The sequence below is a fragment of the Lacerta agilis genome, chromosome 8 (assembly GCF_009819535.1).
Source record: "Lacerta agilis isolate rLacAgi1 chromosome 8, rLacAgi1.pri, whole genome shotgun sequence".
Taxonomy (NCBI): domain Eukaryota; kingdom Metazoa; phylum Chordata; class Lepidosauria; order Squamata; family Lacertidae; genus Lacerta; species Lacerta agilis.
In genome coordinates this window covers 25,083,211-25,108,862 of record NC_046319.1, presented here as the reverse complement: position 1 = coordinate 25,108,862, position 25,652 = coordinate 25,083,211, and the positions used below count along the sequence as shown (strand labels likewise).

The following is a 25,652-nucleotide window of genomic DNA, read 5'->3' as shown; positions in this document are numbered from 1 at the left end:
TTCCTGCCTGGACAAACTCCAGGAAGTCCACAGGGAGGTCAATTTCTTTGATGACACAACCTGTGTGCATTTGCATTGCAACATACAGAGAGGGACAGGCAGGGACGTTGCTCTAACTACGGTACTTTAAAGTTAAGTCAGAGACATGAGCACCAAGACTCACAGAATGGTAGAGTTTGAAGGGACCTCAAGCGTCATCTAGTCCAACCCCTTGTAATGAGAGAATTTAAACTACAGCATCTATGACCGATGAGAGGGTTTTAAATTATTGTTGGTGACTTTTTTGTGATGGTTTTATTGTTTGGAGGGTTGGTTTGGTGTTTTTTTAAAAAAAAACACACTTGGGAGGCCGGTTTGGTGTTTTTTTTTATACAATCAAGCATAGATTTTATGAAATGAAATTTAATTTTGTGAACTAAATAATCAACCTGCTCCCCTGAATTGCTTGCCTGGAATGCAAGATCCACCTTTCAACTCAATGAACTTACGTTAGCCATGTTCTTTGATTGCAACTCAGAGCAGCATCTGGTGAGATTCAGCCCCTGAAATTGGGGAGGGTTCTGTCTGCCTCTGGATTTGCTTGTTTTGTGTTTTGCTATTGTGGTTGTTACAGCATTTTAGGTGTGCTTTTATTTTTTATTTTAAATTATGTTCTGTTTTGTTGGATACCCTGGGATCTATTTGAATGAAGGGTGGTTCACAAAAGTGAAATATAAATAGATAGATAGATAGATAGATAGATAGATAGATAGATAGATGATAGATAGCATGGTTGGTCCTGCCAGTGAGCTTCAGATGAGGGTGCCTGTTGGGTCTCTGCCCTGCTTCCCTGCTCTGGTGTTGTTTCCTTCCAATAAGCGTTTGCTGGAGGAACAAAAGAGGAGCGAGAAAGGTGTTGCAACTGGGCAGCAACAGACTTCATCCCCACCCCTAAGTTCCACGGCAGATCAATCAATCACTCACTCCAGATACAGAGGCATCCGAGAAATAAACCAAGGGGAGGCTGCCCATGAAAGTTCTGAATGAGTCCCTGTTCTCAGCAACTGGGTCTGAAGAGGAGCCACACACCTGAATTCTCAGAAGTGAGCCATGTGAGGATGTGCAAGATAGGCAATTTAAACATGCATGCTAGGTTGAAGAAGAAAATTGTTGCTACGTGCTTGCTTTTCTTAGCTTAAAAAATAATAATCGGGCTGATAGGTCCTATTTCAAGATTTTGCACAAATGTGCATGTGGGGAACTGGTTCACAGATCAAAAACAAAGCAAAACCTCACAACCCAACCTTTGTGCATTGCTCCCCCCCCCAATCCCCTGCTCCCTGACTGATGAGCACCCTAGGTCATGCTTCATCATCCACCGTTCAGACACCACCATCGCCCAACTCACTTCCGATGACTAAGTATTCTCAAGGGACAAAACTGAAGTGCACAAGCTGGTTTATAAAAATGATCACTTGTGTGACATTTTCTTTTTGCAAAGGAGCTCAGGTGCTTTAAGAAACACTCACCAAGGTATGCTACAAATCCCCACCCTCACTATTTAAAGACACTTGGGACAGTCAATGTTTGGATTCTGAAAGCAGAGAAATAATTGGCTACTTGCTAATGACAGCAAGATGGACTGTAACACATACATGGATAACGCCACAGTGGAAATTTGGAATGACAAAGTCTAGGTTTCTGACCATGTCAGAAAAGCCAATGCAAATAAAGATACTACTACTACTACTAATAATAATAATAATAATAATAATAATTTTATTATTTGTACCCTGGCCATCTGACTGGGTTGCTCCAGCCGCTCTGGGAGGCTTCCAGCTTATATAAAAAACATAATAAAACATTACAATAAAAAGCTTCCCTATGCAAAAAGTTTGCTTCCTGAGAGGTACCTTTTAACTAGCCTGGTTTCACTTTATTTAGTATATAAGAATGAGGGAGAAAAGCCCCCAAATTACCCAGAAAGGTATTAAATTTTATGACACTCTTAAAAGCAAAAAAATAAAATGGCTCCACATTAGAGATCTGTGACCTGGATCTTGGGAACTCTATGCTGCACACAATGGAACATGTGGCAGAGAAACAGAACAATCAGACATAAGAATGTAAGTGGAGCCTGCTGGATCAGGCCCACTATAAATGAAGAAACAGCTGGTAGGTCAGAACTTAAACCAGGTTTTCTGTAGGGAGTGTGAATGGGGATATTTGAGCTACGAGTTAGGGATGCAGAACATGTACCCATACAGATGTGTTTGGACTACAACTCGCAACATCCTTGACCGCTGGCCATGCTATAGCTGGAGCTGATGGGAGACCCACAGCATCTGGGGGGCCATCAGTTGCCCGCCTCCCAAAAACGGCATCCTGGCTCCAAGCCAAAAGGTGGGCGGAGATGATCTCACCAACCCTGAGTCATTCAGAGGGGGAACCGAACAAACGACAAGGTGAACAATCCCCTGCCACTTATCCGGAGGAAACAGCACCGCGGCCAACATTGTGGCGGGCTTACAGCTTTGAGATTAGTTTGCGGAACAACAAAAGCTGCTGGCCGCTATAAATCCCCATCGAGGTGTAGCGTGGGACCGGGCAGGCCAACAACCCGTCTGCTTCTGGTTGTGTAACGGCTATTTACCACCATCACATGCCGGAGCTTTTGCAAAAGACATAATAAGGCCCGGCCAGCCCCTCCTGACAAAGCTTATGACAAAGGATTAGGCCACATGGAGAAAGCAGCACATAGTCCAGCTGTGGAACTCCCCACCCTGAGAGGGCCACCAACTTGAATGGCTTCCAAAGAGGACTGGGCGAATTCAAGGCTAGTCATGGGGCTGCTCTGCCTCTACAGATGGAGGCAGCAAGGCTTCCGAATACCAGTTCCTGGGAAGCACAGCGGGTGAGGTGTGCTTTGGCGCTCAATCCTGCTTGCCAGTTTCCCACTGGGGGGGCGTCTCGCCCGCCACTGTGAGAACAGGATGTTGGACTGGATGGGCCACTGGCCAGATCCAGCAAGCTCTTCTTCTGTTCTACATATCCACCATGGCCAGTAAGCCAGAGGCAGACCTCTCCTCCTCTTCCACCCTGATTTATTTAATCTCATTTATGAATCGCTTCCCAGGGTGTTTTAGCATCCTTCTGTGAATCTGTCCAATCCCCTTTTTGAAAGCCAGCATCCGTGTCACTCAGGGCAGCCCATTCCGTCCTATTCACTTAGCACCAGATCCAGAAGTGTGTGTTTTTTGTTTTTATTTGCTACCAAAAAGGGGGGGGGCAAACTTAACAAAAAGACAAGAAACCAAGGTTTGAACCGTAAAGGGTCAAAGCCTTGGAGGGACAAAAGTAGAAAGATACAGCACAGCTCCAAAGAGATCATAAAGTGTCCCCTCGATTACATCGCATGGCTGGGAGGGCTAGTATGGTGGGGATAAAAACCCCTCTTCCTCTACCTTCTCCTTACCAGGCATAATTTTGTAAGTAGAGCGAGATAAATCGGTCTGGCTCCATCTTATGTCCATTTTGCACGCGCTCATTCAATATCCTGTTCTGTCCTGTCACCACCACAATCCACTTTTTTAATTTTAAGAAATCTGCACATAGATTAGTATCCATGTGAATGTTTTTCCATGAAAAGGTAACATTTCTAAACACGGTTGCTCTTAAGATATGCAGCACTTTCCTCAAAGCAGAGGACAGCATTGCAAAATTCAAAAAAGTACGAAATCTGAAGGCTAGATTGTCCCAGAATACTGGGGCAATGCAGAGTATTTAGACTCCATTTCCACCCTCCCAAGCACTCAGCGGGAGTCAGTATCATCTCAGTAATCCTTTACAACACCCCCCCCCCCCCAGAAGTCAGACTAGGGTTACCAATACAAACTAGAGCTTGTGGGAAGAGTTGAAAACTAAGAGCTTTGGAAAGATGCATTACGAGTTCACAGTGGAAAGAGAGACCTGAACCACGGAGCTTTTCTGCTTCGCTGCTCGTTCGCTTATTAGATAGTCCACTGCCTCTAATATCCATCTTGGAAATGTAATGCATTTTATTTCGGCTTTCGGGTGGGGAGGAGGGGCTGCCACCTTCTGCTTGAAGTGTTCACCTAGCGAAAACTGTTAAAAGCACCAATAAAATACATTTCCTTCCTCTTCCTTGCTCGGGCAAGGAGGGGGGAGGGACGCCACGGAAAGGAGGTTAAGTGGGGGGCTCATTTTGCTCTCCTTTCCGAGACCAAAACCTCCCTCCTCCCCCCCACCCCGGAACGTGCAAAGGGTCATGTACACACCCGTTAGGTTCCTCAGCCGAGCTCCTGCCTACAGATTACCCACGACACTGGAAAAGGCTTATACATTTGTACACCTCCCCCAGTACGAACTGGACTCCTCACTAACTAAAAAAAAAGAAAAGAGCTCTGACCTCAGATCTCAGGTTGCTGGGGGCTCGTCCCCCCACAGCCAATCAGGACGCTGATCCTGCGCATGCCCCCCCTTCCCCCCTCGTAAGCCAGAGAATCATGTTCAACTTTCGCCCACATTCGCTGGGCTGCTTCTGCCAGCCGGGCCCCCCCCTCCCTTCCCGCCAGGCGGACATGCAAGCAGCACCCTCCCCAATGGAGGAGCAGGCGGGGGGGAGGGGGAGGAGGAAGATGGGGGAGAGAAAGGGGCCTCCCCATCTCAGGAGGGGGGGAAAGCGTGGCAAGATGCATCCATTTGAATATGTCACAAAGACTTGCTCTTGCCAGGTTACAGACCCTCCCCGCCCCCGCCCCCAAAATTCAGGAGCTTAACAACATGGCTCAAGTTAGAAACCTTTTCTCATTTGCTTTATAGACGGAAACTTGCAGAGCCAGAGCAAAACGCTGGAGAGCTGGAACAGTGATGTCTGCCAACTTAGAGCAGGGGTAGGCAACCTAAGGCCCGGGGGCCGGATGCGGCCCAATCGCCTTCTCATTCCGGCCTACAGACGGTCCGGGATTCAGCGTGTTTTTACATGTGTAGAATGTGTCCTTTTATTTAAAATGCATCTCTGGTTTATTTCTGGGGCCTGCCTGGTGTTTTTACATGAGCAGAATGTGTGCTTTTATTTAAAATGCACCTCTGGGTTATTTGTGGGGCATAGGAATTCGTTCATATTTTTTTTCCAAAATATAGTTCGGCCCCCCACATGATCTGACGGACAGTGGACCGGCCGCCTTCTGAAAATGTTTGCTGCTAACCACAATGGCTATGTGTCCTCCTTCCACTGTAGGAGACAGAAATGCTTCTGAATGCCAATTGCTGGGAATCCCAGGTGGGGGGAGAGTTGCTGCTGCTACATCAGGTCCTCCTTGCAGGCTTCCCTTTGGGACACCTGGAATGCCACTGTGAGAACAGGATGGTGGAATGGTTGGGCCACTGGCCTAATGCAGGGTCTTCTCATGTTCTTAAAAGGTTTTGGGACCAACTCAGCTCCAATTCAGTTGCTCCGCAATGCTGGAGGTGCAGCCCCAAATAGAGCTTTCTCTTTCAGCAAGCATTTTAAATTAAGTTGCATTAGGGATCTTGTGATTTTATCTGTGGGGTTTGTGGTTGTTCATTAAACACACTATATCCTTTTGACTAATAAGAATGTTTTATTGATTCTTACATAAAACTCTTTGTAACTATCTATGGTGACAAGTGGCCTAGGGATATTATCAATCAATCAATCAATCAATCACCCAAATAAGATTTTTAGACCAATGACCCCAACTTGGAGAAAACAATGCCTGCAGATCTCACCTTCCATCAATTATGTGATTTAAAAAGAAAAGAAAGATTAGAAACATGCCTCGCGTCCAGAAAAGCTAGTATAAAATCGACCTTTCATGTACAGCACAAGACCCCCAAAATTCCTTCCTTGCCCCAGGTATAGTGTTGCCAACTAACCAGAAAGAGAGACACTGTGAGCTGCTCTTGTGTCTTTTAATAGCATGAAATATCATCATTATCTAGAGATCAGGCGTTGGAGAAGCAACCCATTCACTGTAAAGAAAAACACTTTCCTAATCCAGATCAAGTTGGTGCTAAAGGGTTAGAGGAACTGCAGCCAAACCAGAAACTGGCAACCCATATCTCAATCAGGACTGCCATTTTGGATTTCAACACAAGGGAGACAAGATGTTCAGCTGGGCTTCTTGGATCGTTCAATATTAAGAAGAAGTGTACTTTAAGGATATTTGTTTTGGGTTACTTTGCTACACCTGATCATCACTATAGCAATGACATCAGTACAGCATACGTCCCTTTGGTGCAAATGCTTAGTACATAGACCCACTGAATTGCAGGACAATCATTGCACACAGTCCTATGTCTATGCAGAAGTAAGCACACTGTATTCAGTGGGGCTCACTCCCTAGTCAGAGGGTCCAGGATTTCAGCCTTAGGGTGTGTTTTGTGGTGGAGAGGGAGAAACAGGCCTACTGCCTTGTCTAAGGGACACCTCTGAGCTCCTCCACCACCACCCCTACCTTAGGTGCACACTGTCTGGGGTTTCCTACCCCACCCTAATGAAATTTTCTTTATATTTACTCCCCCCCCCTTTTTTTACTCTTCTGCCTAGAACAGAATTGCAAACAGCGGCTCGCCTCTTTGCCTACCGCGCAAACTCAGAACCACCAGCAGAAAACCACCAGCACCAAAAGATGCTCCTTTTCAGATGGAAAAACCCCAAAAAGGCCCCGCCCTGCCCCCCAGCAATTGTTTTTAAACTGGTGCAGGATCTCTGGAGCCCAGAGGAATCCTGGAGAGCAGCAAAGCATATCGTGATAACAAATGCATTTTGTCAATATTTATTATCCCCATCCTTTCCAACAATGATCCGGAACAACTCCCACTGACCCGGTCTGGTCTACAGAGGTCTTTGTCCAGGAGATCAAAGGCTGTCCCATTGTGTCCCAGGCCTCTTTGATGAAGGAGCAGAAGAAAAAAGAAGAAACGCCGCCCCCTTCTTCATAAATTGTTGTTTTAATCCTATCGGCTTCCGAAATTTTTGGCCTGGGGGGAACGGAGAAGGAAGCGGAGCACGAAAGTGCCCCGTTTGTGAGCTTCTCCATCCTTCCCCAGCAGGACGAGCGCAGTGGTGCGCTCCCAACTGTCACGTCCCACATTCCTGTTCCAAATCCACACCTTATGAGCAACTCAGCCCGTGGCGCTGCCAGGATTCCAGCCCAGCTCTTCCCGGCCGCCACACTCGCCCCTGCCGACTGTGTCATCGGAAATCAGGGTTCCATCGGCAGCCTTGTGACCAGTCTCTGCACACAAGGGAGGGGGACGCCACGGCAAGGAAAGGAAGCAATTGACGAACCCTCTTGCACAATTTAAATCTTTCAAAAGCACCCTGACCCAGAAACATCGGAGCACACACGAGCGGCAGCGTTGCCTCAAATGCCCTTTAATGTGGGTGAGGCTCTGTCTTGGGCCGTCTTCTGCCTTTGCAAGCAAACTCAACTAAGGCGGGAATATTTTTTGCAAGCTTGATTTATCAGTGAGATTGGGCCATATGCAGGCTCTATGAATGGAAAGCGGAGACGCTATGGGTGCTTTCCCTTATTTGTTTATTTTGTTAATGCAGAAAAATCTTCAATGAAAACGAATAATAATAATACAGTAATAATAAACTTAAGCAGGAAGAGAAAGGGTTTGCATTTCAGGATAGCAAACGGACCCTAGAGACCCTTTAGCTATAGAAAGATAAATGGCTCAATGGGTTTGCCTCTATGGCAGCAGAATTTGGAAATGAAGAGGAATAGCGAATGTCCCTTTATTAAAAAGGGAGATGGTCCCATAAGAATCGGACCGCGTCTGCAGAGACATGGGTTCAAATCCTCACTCCTTCTTGGGCCAATCACACACACTCAGCAATACCAACTTTGTGGGATCAGTACAAGGATAAAAGGCAGAGAGGAAATTGTATATGATGCTTTCGCTCCTTGGAAGCAAATGTAATTAAAACAATGAGTGAGTCTGCGGTTGCACACAGGCTTTGAATGGAGAGAGAGCCCCGGACTCAATTTCTAGCAATTGTCATTGAAGTGTCTCCGGTTAACAGGGCTGAAAAGGCCCTTACAAAGCAGGGGTGAGGATCTGGTAGGCCCTCTTAGATGCTGCTGGGACTCCAACTCCCATCACCTCTGGTGGCTGGACAGGGCTGCTGGGGTTTGTAGTCCCAAAAACATCTGGAGGGTTACAGGATACCCACCACAGCTGGAAAGCCACCACCAGTCCCAGTAGACAGCCTTGGACAAGCTGGCCTGACTTGGGATGAGGCAGCAACATAGTTCAATCCTAGGTTCAGAAGGAAGCCCTATTGAATTGCACCCAGGTTACATGTCTAGTACAAGACTGCAACTTCATGTAAATAGCCCTGGGAATCAATGTGCTGCCTACCCTAATAGTCAACAAGTGAAGGCAAATCCAGCCCCTTGAATTGCCAATATAAGGACTGCCTTATACCGAGTCAGACCTTTGGTCCATCAAGCTCAGTGCTGTCTACACTGACTGGCAGCAACTCTCCAGGGTTTCAAGCAGGGGACATTCCCAACCCTACCTAGACTGAACCTGGGAATTTCTGCAAGGAAAGCAGGCTCTCCACCCTGGAGCCACAATTATTCCCCACAATAAACCCAGAAAACCGCAGTAAACAGTAAGGTCTTCGCTTGCAGTGGAGAAACAAAATTGAGACCTCAGGTCCAAACATAGCAGGCCTGCTGCGTCATACAAAATGAAAACAAGTATACCAAGTATAAAACAAGTATATGTTTAGGGAAGTTTTTAAACTGTGATATTTTAAATGTATTTTAATGTTTGGTGGAAGCCGCCCAGAGTGGCTGGGGAGACCCAGCCAGATGGGCGGGGTACAAATAATAAATTTATTATTATTATTATTATTACCAGTGTACTTTTTTTAAGGCATAAAACTAAGGAGCAGAATAAGACAAAATTGCAATAGAAACGGTACCTAACGAAAGGATTTGCCAGCATCCTAAAGCCAGGCATGGAAGGAAATAGGCAGCTAATTCAACTCTTTTAGAACGGGCATAATGCGAGATGCCCATCAAAATTCTGGCAGCAGCGGTCTGCCCCGGTGGAATTAATATCTGCCTGCCACACCAGGGCTTCCCCTCTCTCTTAGGAATCACCTGTGACCTCGTCTTGGTCAGGGTGAGCTGAGAGCATAAGGGAAAGTCACCAGGAGAAGATGGGGCAGCTCCTAAGCAACTGCTTCAATTGCTTTTGCCTGCTCTCTCCTTTTGAGAATTAGAAACCAGGGCAGCCCTACCATTAGACAATCACATTAGGTGGCAGGCACTTGTGGGGAGCTGGAGGACAGAAGCAGCAGCCACAGCTCCTGAGCCCTGTAGTCATTCCCCTCTATTAGAGATCAGGGATACCCCCTCAGCTCCACTCAGGTATAATGGAGGATTCTGTCCCATTGGGGCATCTCTGTTGTGATGGATAGGAAAGATACGAGTCCAAGTCCACAGCCCATGAACTTTGTTGAGCTGCCATCTCTCAGGCCTACCTATCTCACAGGGCTGTGGAGAAAGCTTCCTCCCTAAATTTCATGTCAAGTGTTTACCTGCTGTATAGTTCAAACCCTGCACTACACCTCATCTTCAGGCATCATCACACTGAAGGATTTCTCCTCTTTTATGTCAGTCGTTGCCAGGATACTGGCACTCCCAAAATGTAACCAGAGACAGAACTCAGTTCCAGTTTAGAAACTAGTCTCCTGGATGAGATCTCCATAAGCAAACGGACACAGAGAAATCCACTGTTGACTCAAATGCATTATTGGCAGCGATCATAGGAGCCGACTCCTAGGGGCCATGAGGGCAAATAAAATATTTGAGGGAGCTGAGCCCCCACAAAGTTGATGGGTATTCCCATTCAAACGGTGTGTGCACACTTCATCATGTGATCGAATATGTGGTGCGGGGCTTACCTGGGCCCTCCACAATATTTTATTCAAGTTGGCACCCCTGGCAGCAATCCAATGGAACATTTGCTTGGATCTTGGGTGGTGCTGTGGTCTAAACCACAGAGTCCAGGGCTTGCCGATCAGAAGGTCAGAGGTTCGGGGTGAGCTCCTGTTGCTTGGTCCCTGCTCCTGCCAACCTAGCAGTTCGAAAGCACGTCAAAGTGCAAGTAGATAAATAGGTACCGCTCCGGCGGGAAGATAAACGGCATTTCCATGCACTGCTCTGGTTCGCCAGAAGCGGCTTTGTCATGCTAGCCACATGACCTGGAAGCTGTATACCAGCTCCCTCGGCCAGTAAAGCAAGATGAGTGTCGCAACCCCAGAGTTGTCCACGACTGGACCTAATGGTCAGGGGTCCCTTTACCTTTACATATACTTTGCAAGGGGTAGACCATATGACTCTCTACAATTCTATGATTCTATACCGTAGGTCTACTTCTTAAATTGTGGAGGTTTGGGCTGAAAATTGGATGGGAGACTGCCCAAGAGCAGTATCCCTGCTGCTTTCATCTCCTTGGAGGACAAGCAGCGTATTTGGTGTAACAAACATATTAGGACACCCATTTCACAGAAAGAGAACTGAGGCCAGGAATATATGTGGGAGTTGGACCTCAACATTTGAAAAGTGAGTACCACAGATGATTTTTGAGCGGAATTTTTTCCCCCTACAACACCACACTGAAGAACAAGTGTGAGATTTTGGGAAAGCTCTCTTTTTTCATTAGTGACAGGGACAATAAATTGAAAAATAAAGATGAAACGCTTAAAGCATCGTTACAGATCAATGATAGGGAAAGCGAAAGAGACCGAGGTAGCAAGCCTATACATGCTTACCTGGGAGTATGACCGTTTGAGCTTAATAGGGCCTACTTCTGAATAAACTTTTTATAGGATTGCATTGCACAATTTCTAAAGAAATTTGCAACTGGCTGCCGCATAATCCAAGTTCATTAGCAATGGAAAGGACATTCCTAACCCAAGCTCAATGTTCGTTTCTGTGCTGAGGTTTCACCCTCCATTAACCGAAATGTCTGAGACAATTTTTAAACACAAAGCCATTCATTTTAAAGAATGATTAAACATCTCTCTATTACTCCCCGGGAAGAATGTCTGCACATATTGCACAACTGTCATTTCCTAGATAGGAAATGTTGCAGAACAGGTATGTTTGACATTTTGAGAGGAGAAAAAGTCCAATTACAGACACGTCAGTCTGGACACTTGCAGAAATGTACACCATAAAAGCAGAAACGCACCCTGAACTTATTTTAACTGTGTATTTTAACTGGCTTTCAAGAGGAGGATTTCGGAGAATATAAAATGTGATTTTGTTTAATCAAAATATATTCTGCTAGATCTTCAAAACAGAAACTAAGTTACAATGGGTGTGGGTGCATGACAGACACTGCCACACAAAAAGGGGGGGGGGGTTTAAAAAGTGAAAACAATCCAATTATTTCCCCCCCCCTCCCTCACTGGGAGCCTTGTAAGGAATTTTAAAATGATTTCAGAGTCTAAAAAAAATATTACTAATATAATGTAATAGAAGGCAACGTTTTACAGATTAACAACTACAGCATAGCCCTACTGAAATTAATAGACCTAAATTAGTCATGCTCATTAGTTTCAATGTATCTACTTAGAGAAGAGCTAACATGGGACCAAACCTATCTGTAAACTCAGGGGAGAGGGTACAAAAAAACAACCGTCTGCCAATAAAGGTACATGTGTGAAATAGTTTACTTGTTCAAAAATAAAAAGTAATCCTTATTAAAACACTAGACTGATGGTGTGATCCACAAGCCAGTTAATCTCACCAAAGTCACAATGACTAGCAGACAGCCTGATTTATTTGCTCTAAGGCTGCAAGACTATACCTTGGAGTAAAAGCCCCACTGAACTCAATGGGGCTGACTTCTGAGCAGACATGCATAGGAGAACATTAAGCTCCATGGGATTTACGTCTGAGTCAAGCAGCACAAAATTGCAGCACCAAACACAGTTCTTACCTATCCGTAAGCCCCATTGAACCTGTTGGAATTTAAACACCAAAGGAGAAAACATGCATAGGGGGCAGGCATGGGCATAGCCAAGGTGGGCTGCCCCCTAACAAAAATCCTGGCTACACCCATGGGGGCAAGTTACACAGTGCGCTTCCTTGCGAGTAAGAGCCAATGCACATAGTGCAACTTACTTCTTAGTCAACATGCCTATGGGCTTGTTGGGTGTTTAATCCCAGGTCTACCCCAATCCCATACAAATTCAGGGGTGGGGCCCTCAGATTTAAGAGCTGGGGTGGCATTGGTAAGCGTAGCTGGATCTTCAATACTTCCCAGAGACCAGCCTTTCTCAATCTTGGGTGCCCAGATGTTGTTGGACTACAACTCCCATCATCCCTGACCAGTCGTCTTGCTAACTAGGATGATGGGAGTTGTAGTCCAACAACATCTGGGGTCCTAAGGTTGAGAAAGGCTGCAGTAGACTATTTCCCCTACCCTACCATGTCTTATTTCTGGTACCTGAGCTCAGAGCCCCTCTGGCAGTGAAAATCGGCTCTCGTCCATTTCACCTGCCTTTATACAGCAACTAAGTACAGTGCATCTTCTGAGTCTTAAGCTGCAACCTCACCGTGCACACTTTCTGGGTAGTCCCACTGAACCCAGCAGCATTGGAATCTCAAATAGACAGACGTAAGACTGAGCACCTTAACTGGTTTGCAAATGCTCACACACTGCTAGTTCTGGATTTTGCCTGTGCAGAGCCGCACACAACTCAATCCAAGCGCCCTGAGTTTGTGGACTTGCATTACAAGTCAGCTGTGGATGCTTCTCCTTTATGCAAATATCACTGTCCAACAGCTCAGATAGCCAGTATAATGAAGTTTAGGCTTTGCCAACCTGCTCCCCTCTGGATATTTTGTAGCCTGGCAAAGACACGGACAGAGGCTAGAGGATTGGACAGGAAACATTGTGGGTTCATTTATTGTATCTTCTGTTTTATGCTCACAACAGCCCTGCAAGGCAGGCCATGGTCAAGATAAAGCACGGGTTACAACATTACCCATGATGATCCCAGCAGAGCAGGATTTGAACCAGCGTCTCTCCTGTCATGGCCTAACAATTTAACCACCACACCATGTCCTCTGCGTAACTTGAGCCCAGCCAATTGCAAGGTTGTTGTGGGAGTAAAATAAAATAAAATAAAATAACCTCAGATATGTGACATACACTTGCCTAATGATGTTGAAGGATGGAATGCACTTTTTAAAAAATGTAACTTAGGAAATAAAGCAGAAACTGTTGCACACAGTCAAATATTCCAGCTTCTCAATCACGGCATCATCAACAAAAGTTGCCATTTCTCCCTGTTATAGAGGCTGCAGATTTTCTGACAAATTTCCAGCTGACTGTTACAATCAAAGTGGGCTGTCCCAGTGTCAGGGTTTTTTGGAACACCTTCTTTGCGAATTGCACCCCACTAATAAATAAACCAGTCGCAGAATATTGACAGGAGTAAAGTTGCCAAACATCAGGATAGCTTTAAGAGGTCCTCATAAATGAAACAGATGTTCCCCCAATTTCTTTTCTTTCTTTTCTCTTCCTCAGTTTCAGAAAAATATAGATCTATTGCACATCAATAAACCTGTTCAGTGTGTTGCCAAGAGTTTTGCATCCAAACACAAAATTTCCATTCAGTAGAGGAAAATTTAGATGCTGAAGTAGAGGTAAAAGGTGGAACAAATTATTCTCTGGGGAAGTAGAAGCCCCTCAAGCTAAGACCAGGTTAACAACACACATACTCACTCACACACAGGCTCCAAACCAAAAATTTCCACTCTGCCTCTCCACCCACTCAAATCAGGGCAGCAAAGGAGGAAAAGGCAAAGTTGGATTTTCCTGCATTTTTGTCCGGTGTTAAGAAGGCTGCCTTTATTTATGTTTCCTTATTTCACTATCTTCATCCTGATGTGTTCCTCCCATCCCATTTAAGCAGAAGGCCCTGGAAACAAAAACCCATTTACAACCATTTTTTGAATCAGAGGCGGGACGTGAACGCTGCCATTCAAGCCATCACCCTAAAAACTCAAACAAATTCCGTGGGGGTGGGGAAGAGAGTGAACCCCTTTGGTTTCCAGTGTAGAGATTGCCCCCCCAAAAAATAGTCCCTCTAAAACCAAAGGAAGTCGATTTAAATATCAAAGCACCCGAGACACCGGAGACAAAGGAAACCCTCCCAGGAGCCTTTTAACGGAAGTAACACTTTTTCTCCATCAAGTGGTTCGTTGCTGATTTTTGGAGGGTAGGGAACAGTTATTTTGAACTTCAGCCCTTTCCCGACTTGCTTGAGAGTATTATGGGTTGCCTCACGGCCAATCATTTGGAAAGCGACATGATGCAACGGGAGGCAACCGGGGCGGGGGAGAGGAGCCCGAGCGGTGGCGGGACAGCCTGGTGGGGGCGGGGAGCAGTAGTAGGCACGGCACGGCACGGCGTTGCAGCCTGCTCCCTCCCCCGTCGTGGGAGGGCCTTGCCGGCTTCAGCCACACGGGGGAGCCGCTACCGCCCGGATTTCTCCGGAGGGGTCTAGCGGTCCGGCGCGCGGGCCCGCTCGCTATGGAAGCCCCCCCGCCCCCGCTCGCCTGCTTGGACGCCAGGAAGGCGCGGGGATCGGGGGGATCCGAGGATCCGTGGCGCGGGCGGGAGGGAGGGATTCCCGGGCAGAGACCCAGGGAAAGAAAAAGAGGGAGAGAGTTGGAGAGGCACCGCGCGCTCACCTTGCCGCCGCCGGACTCCATGGCGCTGCTCCGTGCGCCCTCGTCGTGCGCTCCGTCTCTCCAAGCGCCCGTCGAGCTCCGCCGCGCTGCTTCTTCTGGGCTCCTCGGGGATGCCTACTTCCAAGCCTGGTTGCCTGGCTGGCCAGCTAGCGGGGTTGGCTGTCTGTCTGTCTGTCTGTCTGCACGCTCGCTCGCTCTCGGCGTCGTCGTCCCCGCCAAGCTCCTGTCCGTAGTGCGGCTCTCCAAAGTGGCCGCGCGTCGTGCCTCGCCTCCTTCTCCTTGTCCCGGCCCGGCGCGTGGAAGCTGCTTAAGTGACGGCGTGTGTGTCACGCAGGCCTGCCGCGGATTGGCCGGCCCGGCCGGGAGGTGTGTCGGGGGTGTGTGGGGCCGCTTCCCTAGGAAGCGGAGCCGAGATGGGGCGAGAAGCGCCTCCCGCTTCCTGCGTGAGAAACTGCAAGGCAGAGATGGCGAGGAAGCCGGTCGCAAAGGAAAGCGGCGGGGGGGGGGGCGCGCTCCGGAGGTTCCTCCGGCTCGCGCAGCTCCGAAAAGAGAGAAGGCGAGGCGAGGGGCAGGGAGAGAAGAAAGCACAATTAAAAAAAAAAAAAGGCACATTTTAAGGAAAACACTTACTTTAAAAGCACATTTTTTAAAAAGACACATTTTTACTTTAATTAAAAATCCCACATGCGCGCCTGAGAGAGAACATAGTCGACATGACGTTGCTGCTTTAATAGTTTTAGGCAGAGTTTCCCTTTAAACGGTCTAGTTATTTTCAGACCTTGTGCCGCTTAGAGGATTTTGTTTTCTTTCAGAAATATTGAGCGTTATATAAGCAGTGGAACTATTAAGCGTTGCGCCTTCGCATTTGTCTGCCGCTTACATAACGCCTGATGTTTACTATGATGCACGTTATTTACCATTTGTTTGTTTGTTTCGGTTTGGTTTTTGGTTTTTTTTGGAAAAGCATATCGTGTTTATTTGGTCGTGGGACTTTTAAAACTGCCACTCCTGGGATTCTGTTGATTTTTTTACAGTTGTATTCTCAAAAATAAATATATTTGATCGATCTTTTATACATACTGTATATAGTTTTAATTGTAATTATAGTGTTCAATTGCTTTTTAATGAGTGTCTGGGGGAAAAGATGGGATATTATTATTATTTAAAGAAACTGTTTTTGTTAGTTGTTTAATGCACATTTTAGCATATACTGTATCTTTCTATCTATCACAGGTTCAGCAAGCCAACTTTCTTTTCTGGTTTTATAAAACTATGTTGCCAAGGTCAAGATTCTATTGATTGCAAATACAGACTGTATCCAATGCTAGTCTTACCCAGAGTAGAAGAACTGAAATTAATGGAAAAACAAAATTAAAAAATTCTTTCCAGTAGCACCTTAGAGACAAACTACAGTAAGTTTGTTCTTGGTATGAGCTTTCGTGTGCATGCACACTTCTTCAGATAATTAGATGGGACATTCATACCAACTGGTCTACTCTGAGTAGGACTTGGTGCAGACCTGCCTATGCATATTATATCATACATACAAACAGTAAAATAAACACAACAAATGAAAGAAGCAATTAACAATATAATCAAAGATGCCATGGACCTTGTGGACCATTGGTGAGTCCTTTATCCCTTATGCCCCCAAGGGATAAAAGCAGGGAGGGTTTTTGCGTAGTAAATGGTATATAAATATTGATGATGATGATGATGATGATACTCAGGAATGTTGCTGGTGGGTGGGAGAGAATTCTAGAGTTACAATCTGATCCTGCATGAACTTTCTTTGTTAGTTCACCCCTGCCTGCTGTATCTGTACTGGAGTTGTTTTAAAGATGTTTTTATTGTCTGATTCAGTGGTTCCCAATTAGCTTAATTACTCAGGAAACTCTTTTTCAAAAGCCAAACCACGCACCCCCTACTTTTGAAATTTTTGATAACTCTACAGTAGTTAGCTCTGCAAAGCAATTTTTGGAATAAAATGTGGGGTGTCCCTAATAAGCAAAGGATTTTAGGTATACCTTTTTTAAAAACAGACCCTAAAAATTGTGATATTACAATACAAAAATGACAAAAAACTTAGTTGAGGGGGAGGCAAGGGATGGGGCCTTGGAACCCCAGGGGTCCACAGAACCCTAATTGGGAACCAAGGGTCTAATTCCTTCCTAGGCTACTTTGGGAGGAAATGAATACCAGTTGCTGGAAGCCACAGGAGGGGAGAAGGTTCTTGTGCCCGAATCCTGCTTGCTGGTTTCCCTTTGGGACATCTGGTAGGTCACTGTGAGAAGAGGATGCTGGACTAGATGTGCCTTGGGCCTGATCCAGCAGGCTCTTATTATGTTCTTATGGCAGAAGAATTGCATGCTGCAGAATTACCGGTACTAACAAGAATAATAATTCAGGGGTGTCAGTTGGCACAGCTTGGGGAAATTGGGGCTCAATACAGCGTGGCTTCCTGTCACTACTGAGGACTAGTGTAGACTTTCCCCGTCCATATATGACAGGGGTGTGGAAAGAACCCTTTGTATCCTGAGGGCCACATTCCCTTCTGAGAGCTGTATGATAGCAGTGGGCGGGGCCAGAGGCCAAAAGTGGGTGGAGCCATGAACATCAATCTTACCTTTGTTCCTAGGAGAGTTTCTATGCAAACTCACACACCCCTCTCTACCTGGGAAAGCAAGAAGCAGTCAAGGACACATTTCCAGACAGGCAAGCAAGAAGCAGTCAAGGACACATTTCCAGACAGGCAAAAGCAGAAGGTGCAAAGCAGGCCATTGAGGGTTGCAGCCTGGATAAAGTTCTGGGAGCCAGATGGAGATGCGCAGGGGGCCGCCTTTGTCCAAATGCCACCAACCCTTGCTGCAGCAGCTTTTTACTATCTTGCTCATAGTGCAATCAACCAACCCCCTTGTCTTGAGCCAGGAAGGCCTTTCTTCTAACATCAAGTGTCTGGTGACATTAAGACGTTCAACTCGTTTTTCAGCTTCCTTGGCAGGACTCGCAGAGCCTCCTGAGCTGTCCAGGGATGATACACAAAGTTTATCCACGCCTGGCGCGGCGGCTCCTGCCTCCTCCCATTGTGGCGGCCTCTGGGCTGCACACGAAAAAAATAAAAAACACAGTGGGGCTTGCTTGCTGTCCTTAAACATAGCAAGTAGTCAAAACAAAATAAAAAATAATAAAAAAAATAAGTTTGTTCTTGGTAACAACTAAGTTTGTTCTTGGTATGAGCTTTCGTGTGCATGCACACTTCTTCAGATACATGCACACAAAAGCTCATACCAAGAACAAACTTAGTTGGTCTCTAAGGTGCTACTGGAAGGAATTTTTTTATTTTTTATTTTGTTTTGACTATGGCAGACCAACACGGCTACCTACCTATAACAAGTAGGTTTGCTTAGAATATCTCAGCGCAACCCACGATTCGGGGTCTCAAAGGTTCTAGCATCATAACAAATGAGAAGGGAGTGGGTGGGGGGGGAGGAAGGAAGGAAGGAAGGAAGAAGGAAAACAAATATATATAAATGAATAAATTTGCAAATCCAAATGCATCCTCTAAGATGACATGGGGAAATAAAACCTCTTTTTAGAAAATGACCTTGAGGATTCCTAAGGCAAAAAGATTGGAAATCTAGATATAACTGATTGTATGAACCATGGCTACTTTTTTAAATTAGATGCTACTTTTATTTTATTAGGTGTTTTTTATGAGTTTTGTTCGCAATTGTAAGTTTTTTCACTGGTTTTCGAAGTTCCATTTTTAAATTGTTTCCCTGGGAAGGGGGAAGGGGGGGGATAAAAAGAATAATAATTGTAATCATAATCATATCAGGTCAGCTCACACGGGACATGAAGTCAAACCTGGGAGTTGCAGCCAGTCATAGCTCCTTATTTTAAAACAAACCCTTTGACCAAATTAGGGTTTACCTGGTGAGTATCGGCCCTGATCAGATGCATAGAATGGTTTAGAAAGTCATTCAATGTCAAGAGAGGAATCAGCAATAAGAGACAAGATTTTGCAACTGCTCACACCGTGTGTTCATGGCTGTGTTTGTCTGGTGAGCTTCAACAAACATGACACGGGTTTGATTTCTGGAGCAAAGTTCACACACGCGCACAGTTTGGCATGGATGCGTGATTCTAAGTGAATGTAAGGTACCCACTTACCTTGAATCAAGGTTTCCTACACCCATTGCAAGCATGTGTGGCGCCTGTCTTCTGTGGAATTTATCAGAAGAGAGAGGGACAGAAATAAATCACCAGCAACCATCTATTCTATTAATAGGCCTATTTCTTCAAATGCCACCTGTGCACAAATATGGGGGGGTGGGAATAGGTGCCTGCCGCCTTGTGTGTGTGTGGAGGGGGCGGGGTGCACCTCAGCAGGCAGAAGTGCACAGAAACACTGGGATTAAAGCTCCAAAAGAACCTAATGACCACTGTTTGACTGTTGCTGGAAGGGGATGGTGATGGAAAAATCACTGAGGAAAGTGAATGGAATGGAGTATTCATGAAGAGGGCATGGCTGGCTGGCCAGCTGGCCGGCCAGAACCCTACAAAGGAGCACTCCGTGACGTTGCAACATTCCTTTGCAGATCCTGCCAGTTGTAACTGTCAAATGTTGCGTGGTAAAGGTTTTCATTTGACGTATGAACCAAGGATAACACCCCTACAGAGATCATTAGGGTGGAAACGGCACCACCGCGTCTCCTGTCCTGATCTACCAGAAAGCATCTTCTGGTTTTTTGTCCCGTTTGCTAGCAAATCACTGTCGTGGTTTGCTGTCTCATGGAATGCTGTGCATATGTGTGTGAGCGGCATGTCTTGCCGCCACCCTCCTTCTAGGGTTAAGCTCTCTTCCTCTTTCCTAGGAACTAAATCTCTGCGGTGGGGAACGGATGTATCTGCTCCCTAGCGCACATGCATCCGTGGGGACGTGCATGAACACAAGAGCACCCATGCATGCCGTGACGTCCCTGCTATTTAACACCCTGCAGCTGCTGCAGAGTATTCTGAACCACTGATCAAATATCATATAGGAGATTTTCATTCTGAAGAACACAAGAAGAGCCCGGCAGGATCATGCCAAAGGGAGCCCATCGACTCCAGCATCCTCTTCTCCCAGTGGCCAACCAGATGCCTTTGGTAAATCCACAAGCAAGACTGGAGGGCAAGAGCACTCTCCCCTCTTATGGTTTCCACAAGTACATAAGACGAGCCTGCTGGACCAGGCCAATGGCCCATCTAGTCCAGCATTCATTGAAGGTTTTAACACAGAGATTGGATGGCCCCAGGAGCCGCCGCAGACCCGGTTGATGGCAATGAGGTATCCCCTGCATCTGGAACCAAGGCAGACTCAGGCCCCAGACTTGGTTCAGCCAATGTCCCAAGCAGAAGGTCCGGTGCAGGCTGCGACTTCTCCAGCTCCGAGTCTGAGCCCGAGTCCCAGGCCATCACACCAGCTCTGCAGGCAAGGGGAGACATAACAGGGCTCCTGAGCACCATAGGTGTGCCGCAGAAAGAATGTAGTTGGTCAAGGGAGCCGTGGACTCAGAAAGGTTGAAAGCCTCTGACTTAACGTATCCCCCCAAAAGAGGGCACGTATTTAGCATATGGTTTTCATGTTCTGATTTATTTATTTAAAAATATTGGGTGCTGTCGTTGTAAGTCCCAGAGAAGGCCCACTGAAATCAACGGAGGGGAGTGGATCACGTCACTGATTTCAACAGGTCTAGAGTGTGAAATTAACATTGGCTATCAGCACCCAATGATGGTAATTTTCACAACAAAACAGTGTTGGGCGGATCCAGCATCCTATAGGAATGGGCCAGCGTATTCCGTTTCCCTTTGGGGGAGCAGTAGCAAAGCAAAGCAGGGAGATGGTCGGAAAAGTTTTACCTGTTGTATCCACCTGGTGTTCAGTTACGAAAACCGACAAATGCGGCTGCGCATAACTAGAGTTGTCAGTGTTGTCTTACTGTCAATGTGCAGGTGAGGAAGTTTGTAGAGAGTCAGTCAAGTTTGCAAGCAGTTATTCAGAGCTGTGCATGCATTGAATCATGGGTCAGCAAACTAAGACCTGGGGGCCGCATCCGGCCCAATTGCCTTCAGGATCCGGCCCGCGGATGGTCCAGGAATTGCCGTGTGGATCGGCGTGGGGATTCTGATCGTTCAGGCTGCGCCATTTCCCCCCACCTCCCTCACACACACCGTGGTGGCGCCTCCTCCCTCCCTCCTCCTGGCTTCTCCCTGCCCTGCCTAGAGGAGGAAGGGGGCTGGGCTTTGTTGAGCCATGATTGGCTGAGCACCATTTTAAGCAGCCCCTCTCCAGAGCCAGCCTTTTTGCGCTGCTCATTGTCCCTCTGCTGCTGCCAGCCCCTGCCACTCGCAAGGCACAGGTAAGCAGCCACCACAAGGTCTGAGAGACAGTGGACCAGCCCCCCTGTGGAAAAAGTTGGTTGAGCCCTGCATTGAATGCAGGAGTGCCAGCTTGGCCTTGCAACCATGGGTGCCCGGGGCTGTGCGTGCCATGCAGCGTACGGTGAATTTTGTGGTTGTTTGGGCACCCAGGGCCCCAGGGAGTTGGCACCTATGATTGAATGTGTGTGTGTGTGTGTGTGTGTGTGTGTGTGTGTGTGTGTGTGTGAAAATTATCTTGTATCAATCTTGTATTTTATTCTGTGAACCACCCTGAGATCCTCTGATGAAGGGCGGTATATAAATATAATAATAATAATAATAATAATAATAATAATAATAATAATAATAATAATAATAAACAGTGTATACAAGACACTTAGGGCCCCACTGGACCCGAATAATTCGTATTGGCTTTCTGCCCCCTCCGCTTCTTATCAGCCCAGAACTGGACCAGAACTCCAAGCAGGGTCTGACCCAAGACAAATAGAGCAGTACAGGACGGTGAAGTTGCAACAACTCTCTTTAAATGGCTTTAAAACACACACACTGAGATCAAACCAGCCTCTAAGTCCGCAGTGGCCTTTGCTGCAGCTCATCAGCACAAGCAGAAAGGGGCGTGTGAGAGCTAGGGGTGAAGGAGGAGGAGGAGGCTGTCACACAAAGAGGGTGCGTGCCGTGGCGCACGATTCTGTCTGTGGGGCATGTGCGCCCCAGAAGGCGAGTCTGGAGTGGAGCACTCCCCACCCCAGCGATAATGCAAAGCGAGGCTCTAAACCTTTCCAGGAAGTCTCAAATCCATTGCCTTTTGAGGAAAGCCTTTGTGAGGCTGTCTGCCAGGGGTGGGGTGGGGGGAGGACTAGAGAGGCTTAGACTCGCAAAGGACATAGCAGTTTCCTTTCAGACAGGGCCAGAGGCTCACTGGGGGGGGGGAATGGAGGTTTAGCAAGAACCCTCGGGACTGGAAAGCCCCAGACACAAGGTGAAGTATTGGGGGGGGCGCGGGGGGATGAAAAGTGCTCCTTAGACTTTTTATCCCATGAGATCCAAGGAGATGAGATGGGGAGACTTGCTCACCTGGATGCAGAGTGTTAACTTGGACCTCAGAAGTCTGGAAACAGAGCTGCAGCTTGGAGCAAAATGATAGGATTGTAGATTTGGAAGGGATCTGAAGGGTCATCCAGTCCAACCCCCTGCAATGCAGGAGGGACTTACAACTGGGTGAAAAGGTGCTAGGAAGTAGTTCCTTTTTCATAAATTGTCTGGAAGCACCCAGTGTTCTAAGAGAGGGAGAAAAACATTTTTCTCTGTCTGCTTTCTCCCTGCCATGCAGTGCTTAGTAACAAGGGACCCTTCTCTCCAGTGGCGGAGCATATGCCTGAGCTGCCCAGGGTGGGCGCGCTCCCGAGGGGTGCAGGGCATGCTCCCGAGGGGGGCGGGGCATGGAGGGTGCCTTCCCAGGTGCAGTATAGCCGCTCGGGTGCACAGAGCAGTGTGCGCACCCTGCAGCCAGGGGCGGAGCAAGCCACTGATGGCGGACATTCAGCGCGCTGCCCGCCCGTGACTGCCAAATGTCACCCCCTCAGCAAAGACACTTGGGGCAGTCCACCCTACCGCACCCCCCTTCCTCCGCCCCTGCTTCTCTCAGGGTACCCTGTGCCGTTTTTATCTGCTTCTTCTGTCAGTACTTAGAGCAGAGATTACTTCTAATGCCCAGCAGGTCCTGTCTAAAAACAAACTCAAGCTCTGCATTCAAAACCTCCGCCAAGGAAAGATGCAAATTATACAAATGCCTCTCACCTGCAAATCGATGCCTCCTGCAAATTTCCCTCGTTTGCATCTGGTTTTTCCTGTAAAAACAGCAAAGCAGTATCTAAACTTTAGCTGGGGCAGGAGGAACAGTTGCTTCCAAGCTGAAAAGATTAAATAGGTTTTTTTGGGGGTGTGTGTGTGTTAGTCTGTATGACTTCTTAGAGCCTATGATCCTGTATCTGTGAGGGTAGAATGTACAAGAAGAAACCTGCTAAGCTAGTTCCTTTGTTAAGGTAATGGCCTTTGCCTGGCAGTTAAGTACCACCACTTACAAGTTGCCATGGAGACAAATGAATAGGCCTATTCCCACCTCACCTGACCATATCATCCTAGGATGGAGCACAATAGACCAAGCAAGGCCGCGTGATAAAGTTTTTGGCTGGTGCTGGAGACACAGAGGCTTGTCTTGCTCTGCGCTGGCCCAAAGGTGTGGCTTCCTGCCTCACTGGAAATCTAATAGGGAAGCAAAATTTCCTGGGGTATTAATGCTGTGAGCTCCTCTTCAATCCTACACTCAGGTTATAGACAGGTGTAAATAAAACCATATATCCTAAAGACACCACAGTCTCCACAGGTAAATTCTGGCATGCCTGGGATCTCTTGCCACTTGCAGATTGGGATGCACACAACAATACAAAATACCTTTGATAAAAGGAAGCACTCACTGGGTACTTCCAACTGCCGTGATGTTCAACTGCATACAGGAAAATTCAGCTTGCACATTTATAGTTGATGGGGAGGTATTGTGCAACCCTGAAAGTTAAGACTTTTTGCAGGAAAGAATGCAATGCACGGGAGCATGTGGGCTAATGCTTGCTTTGATGCAGTGCCAGGCAAGCTGAATTCTCTTTAAACAGCCAACATTGTCTGATGTCCCAGCAAACAAATCAAGATGTTCAAGAAACAGGTTACCTAAAACTCCTCAAATCTGGGAGCTGCTGGGCCTCCCTGGCAAGGGGTGCAACAAACTGGAAAGACCCCCTTCTCAGCTGCCTAAGCACCTGGAGAAAGATAAGATAAGCATAACCTTTTGGTGTGCGTACTGACTAGGAGCATCTTCTGGACCATCAAGAAGGCTGATCGCCGAAGAATTGATGCTTTTGAATTATGGTGCTGGAGGAGACTCTTGAGAGTCCCATAGACTGCAAGAAGATCAAACCTATCCATTCTCAAGGAAATCGGCCCTGAGTGCTCACTAGAAGGACAGATCCTGAAGTTGAGGCTCCAGTACTTTGGCCACCTCATGAGAAGAGAAGACTCCCTGGAAAAGACCCTGATGTTGGGAAAGATGGAGGGCACAAGGAGAAGGGGACGACAGAGGATGAGATGGTTGGACAGTGTTCTCGAAGCTACTAACATGAGTTTGGCCAAACTGCGGGAGGCAGTGAACGATAGGCGTGCCTGGCGTGCTCTGGTCCATGGGGTCACGAAGAGTCGGACACGACTGAACGACTGAACAACAACAACTGACTAGGAGTGGAGGACAAATTTGATTCAGTAGGCATTTGCAGATGAACCCATCCGATTTCTAGAACAATATGTGAACTGAAGCACAGCTATCCTTCAAAATTCTCAAGGTCCCAGTTTATGCTCTTGACCAGTGCTAGAGATGGTGAAGAAATTTGATTCAGCTAATATTTAAAAGCAATTCAATCAATTTTGTGCTTTCCTAAACAATGTGAGAACCGAAGAACAGACACCCTTCAGAATTCGCACATAGCCAAATACTGCAATGCAGTTCTCTGGCCAAGCAACGTTTACCGTCAATGCATATATTATGTAGAAGTGCCTAAAAACAAAGGCGTTGGTGAAAATAATGCACAAAAAGGCATTGTTTTAGAAGAAATCACTTGCAGAAATGTGTACTCTGCATTTGTCAGAACTAATGTGCATATAAGGAGAAATTTTCACTAAAATGCTGGTGAATTTTTATAAGGTTTGTTTTATGTTTTGTTTTTTTAAATCAAAACTGCAAATTGCTGCAAAATGTGGAGAATTGGAAAAGATGAGGAACTGGGAGGATGGAAATGGACCAATCCTTCCACACACATACCCCAAAGCAGGAACTAAGGCTGCAGTCCTAACCTCACTTACCTGGGAGTAAGCCTTGCTGAATTCTACAGGACTTATTTCTGAATAGACATAGCTCTGTTTCCAGTGTTAATAACCCCTGCATACCACTGCTCCCTCACTGTGACGCACAAAACCATATCAGCTGATTTCTTCCGATTGCTTCACTCCTGCACTTGACAGCAGCAATCTGGTTTTCCGACTTCAGAGGCAATCTATGCGGTTACTCATCTCTTGTTTCACTTGCTTCACCTTTATACCGATGCCTGCCTGCTTGTGTCACCTGTGCTAACACTGCCAAGTGTATCTTTGCAGACATAATAACAGCAAGAGAACTTGCTTTTAAAAAAGTGTTTTTTTGAAGTGAGCCGAGATCCTTCGGAAGGTCACCACTGCACCCACATCTCCTGCTTTTCCACAACTGCTGGGCGGCGGAGTGACCACGTGTCTGTCTTTATAGGCAACAGTCCTCTCTCTGAAGGGCTTTCAAGAATACAAGCTCCTGTTTGAAGGGTGTCCTTGGTTGAAGGACTGTCCATCCAAGTTCAGATTAAAGAGAACAAATCCAAAAGCAGGGGTCCA

At 46.7% G+C, this 25,652-nt stretch overlaps 1 protein-coding gene across 1 annotated transcript in view; it reads right to left on the bottom strand.

The window, feature by feature from the left end:
- Positions 1–14,895, bottom strand: part of SLC2A1 (solute carrier family 2 member 1) — a 37,386-nt gene extending 22,491 nt beyond the window's left edge. Inside the window, exon 1 of the mRNA XM_033156596.1 lies at positions 14,766–14,895. Within this exon, the coding sequence (XP_033012487.1) occupies positions 14,766–14,786 (21 nt within the window). The 5' untranslated portion in view covers positions 14,787–14,895. The remainder of the gene's footprint in view (positions 1–14,765) is intronic.
- Positions 14,896–25,652: the final 10,757 nt, after the last annotated feature.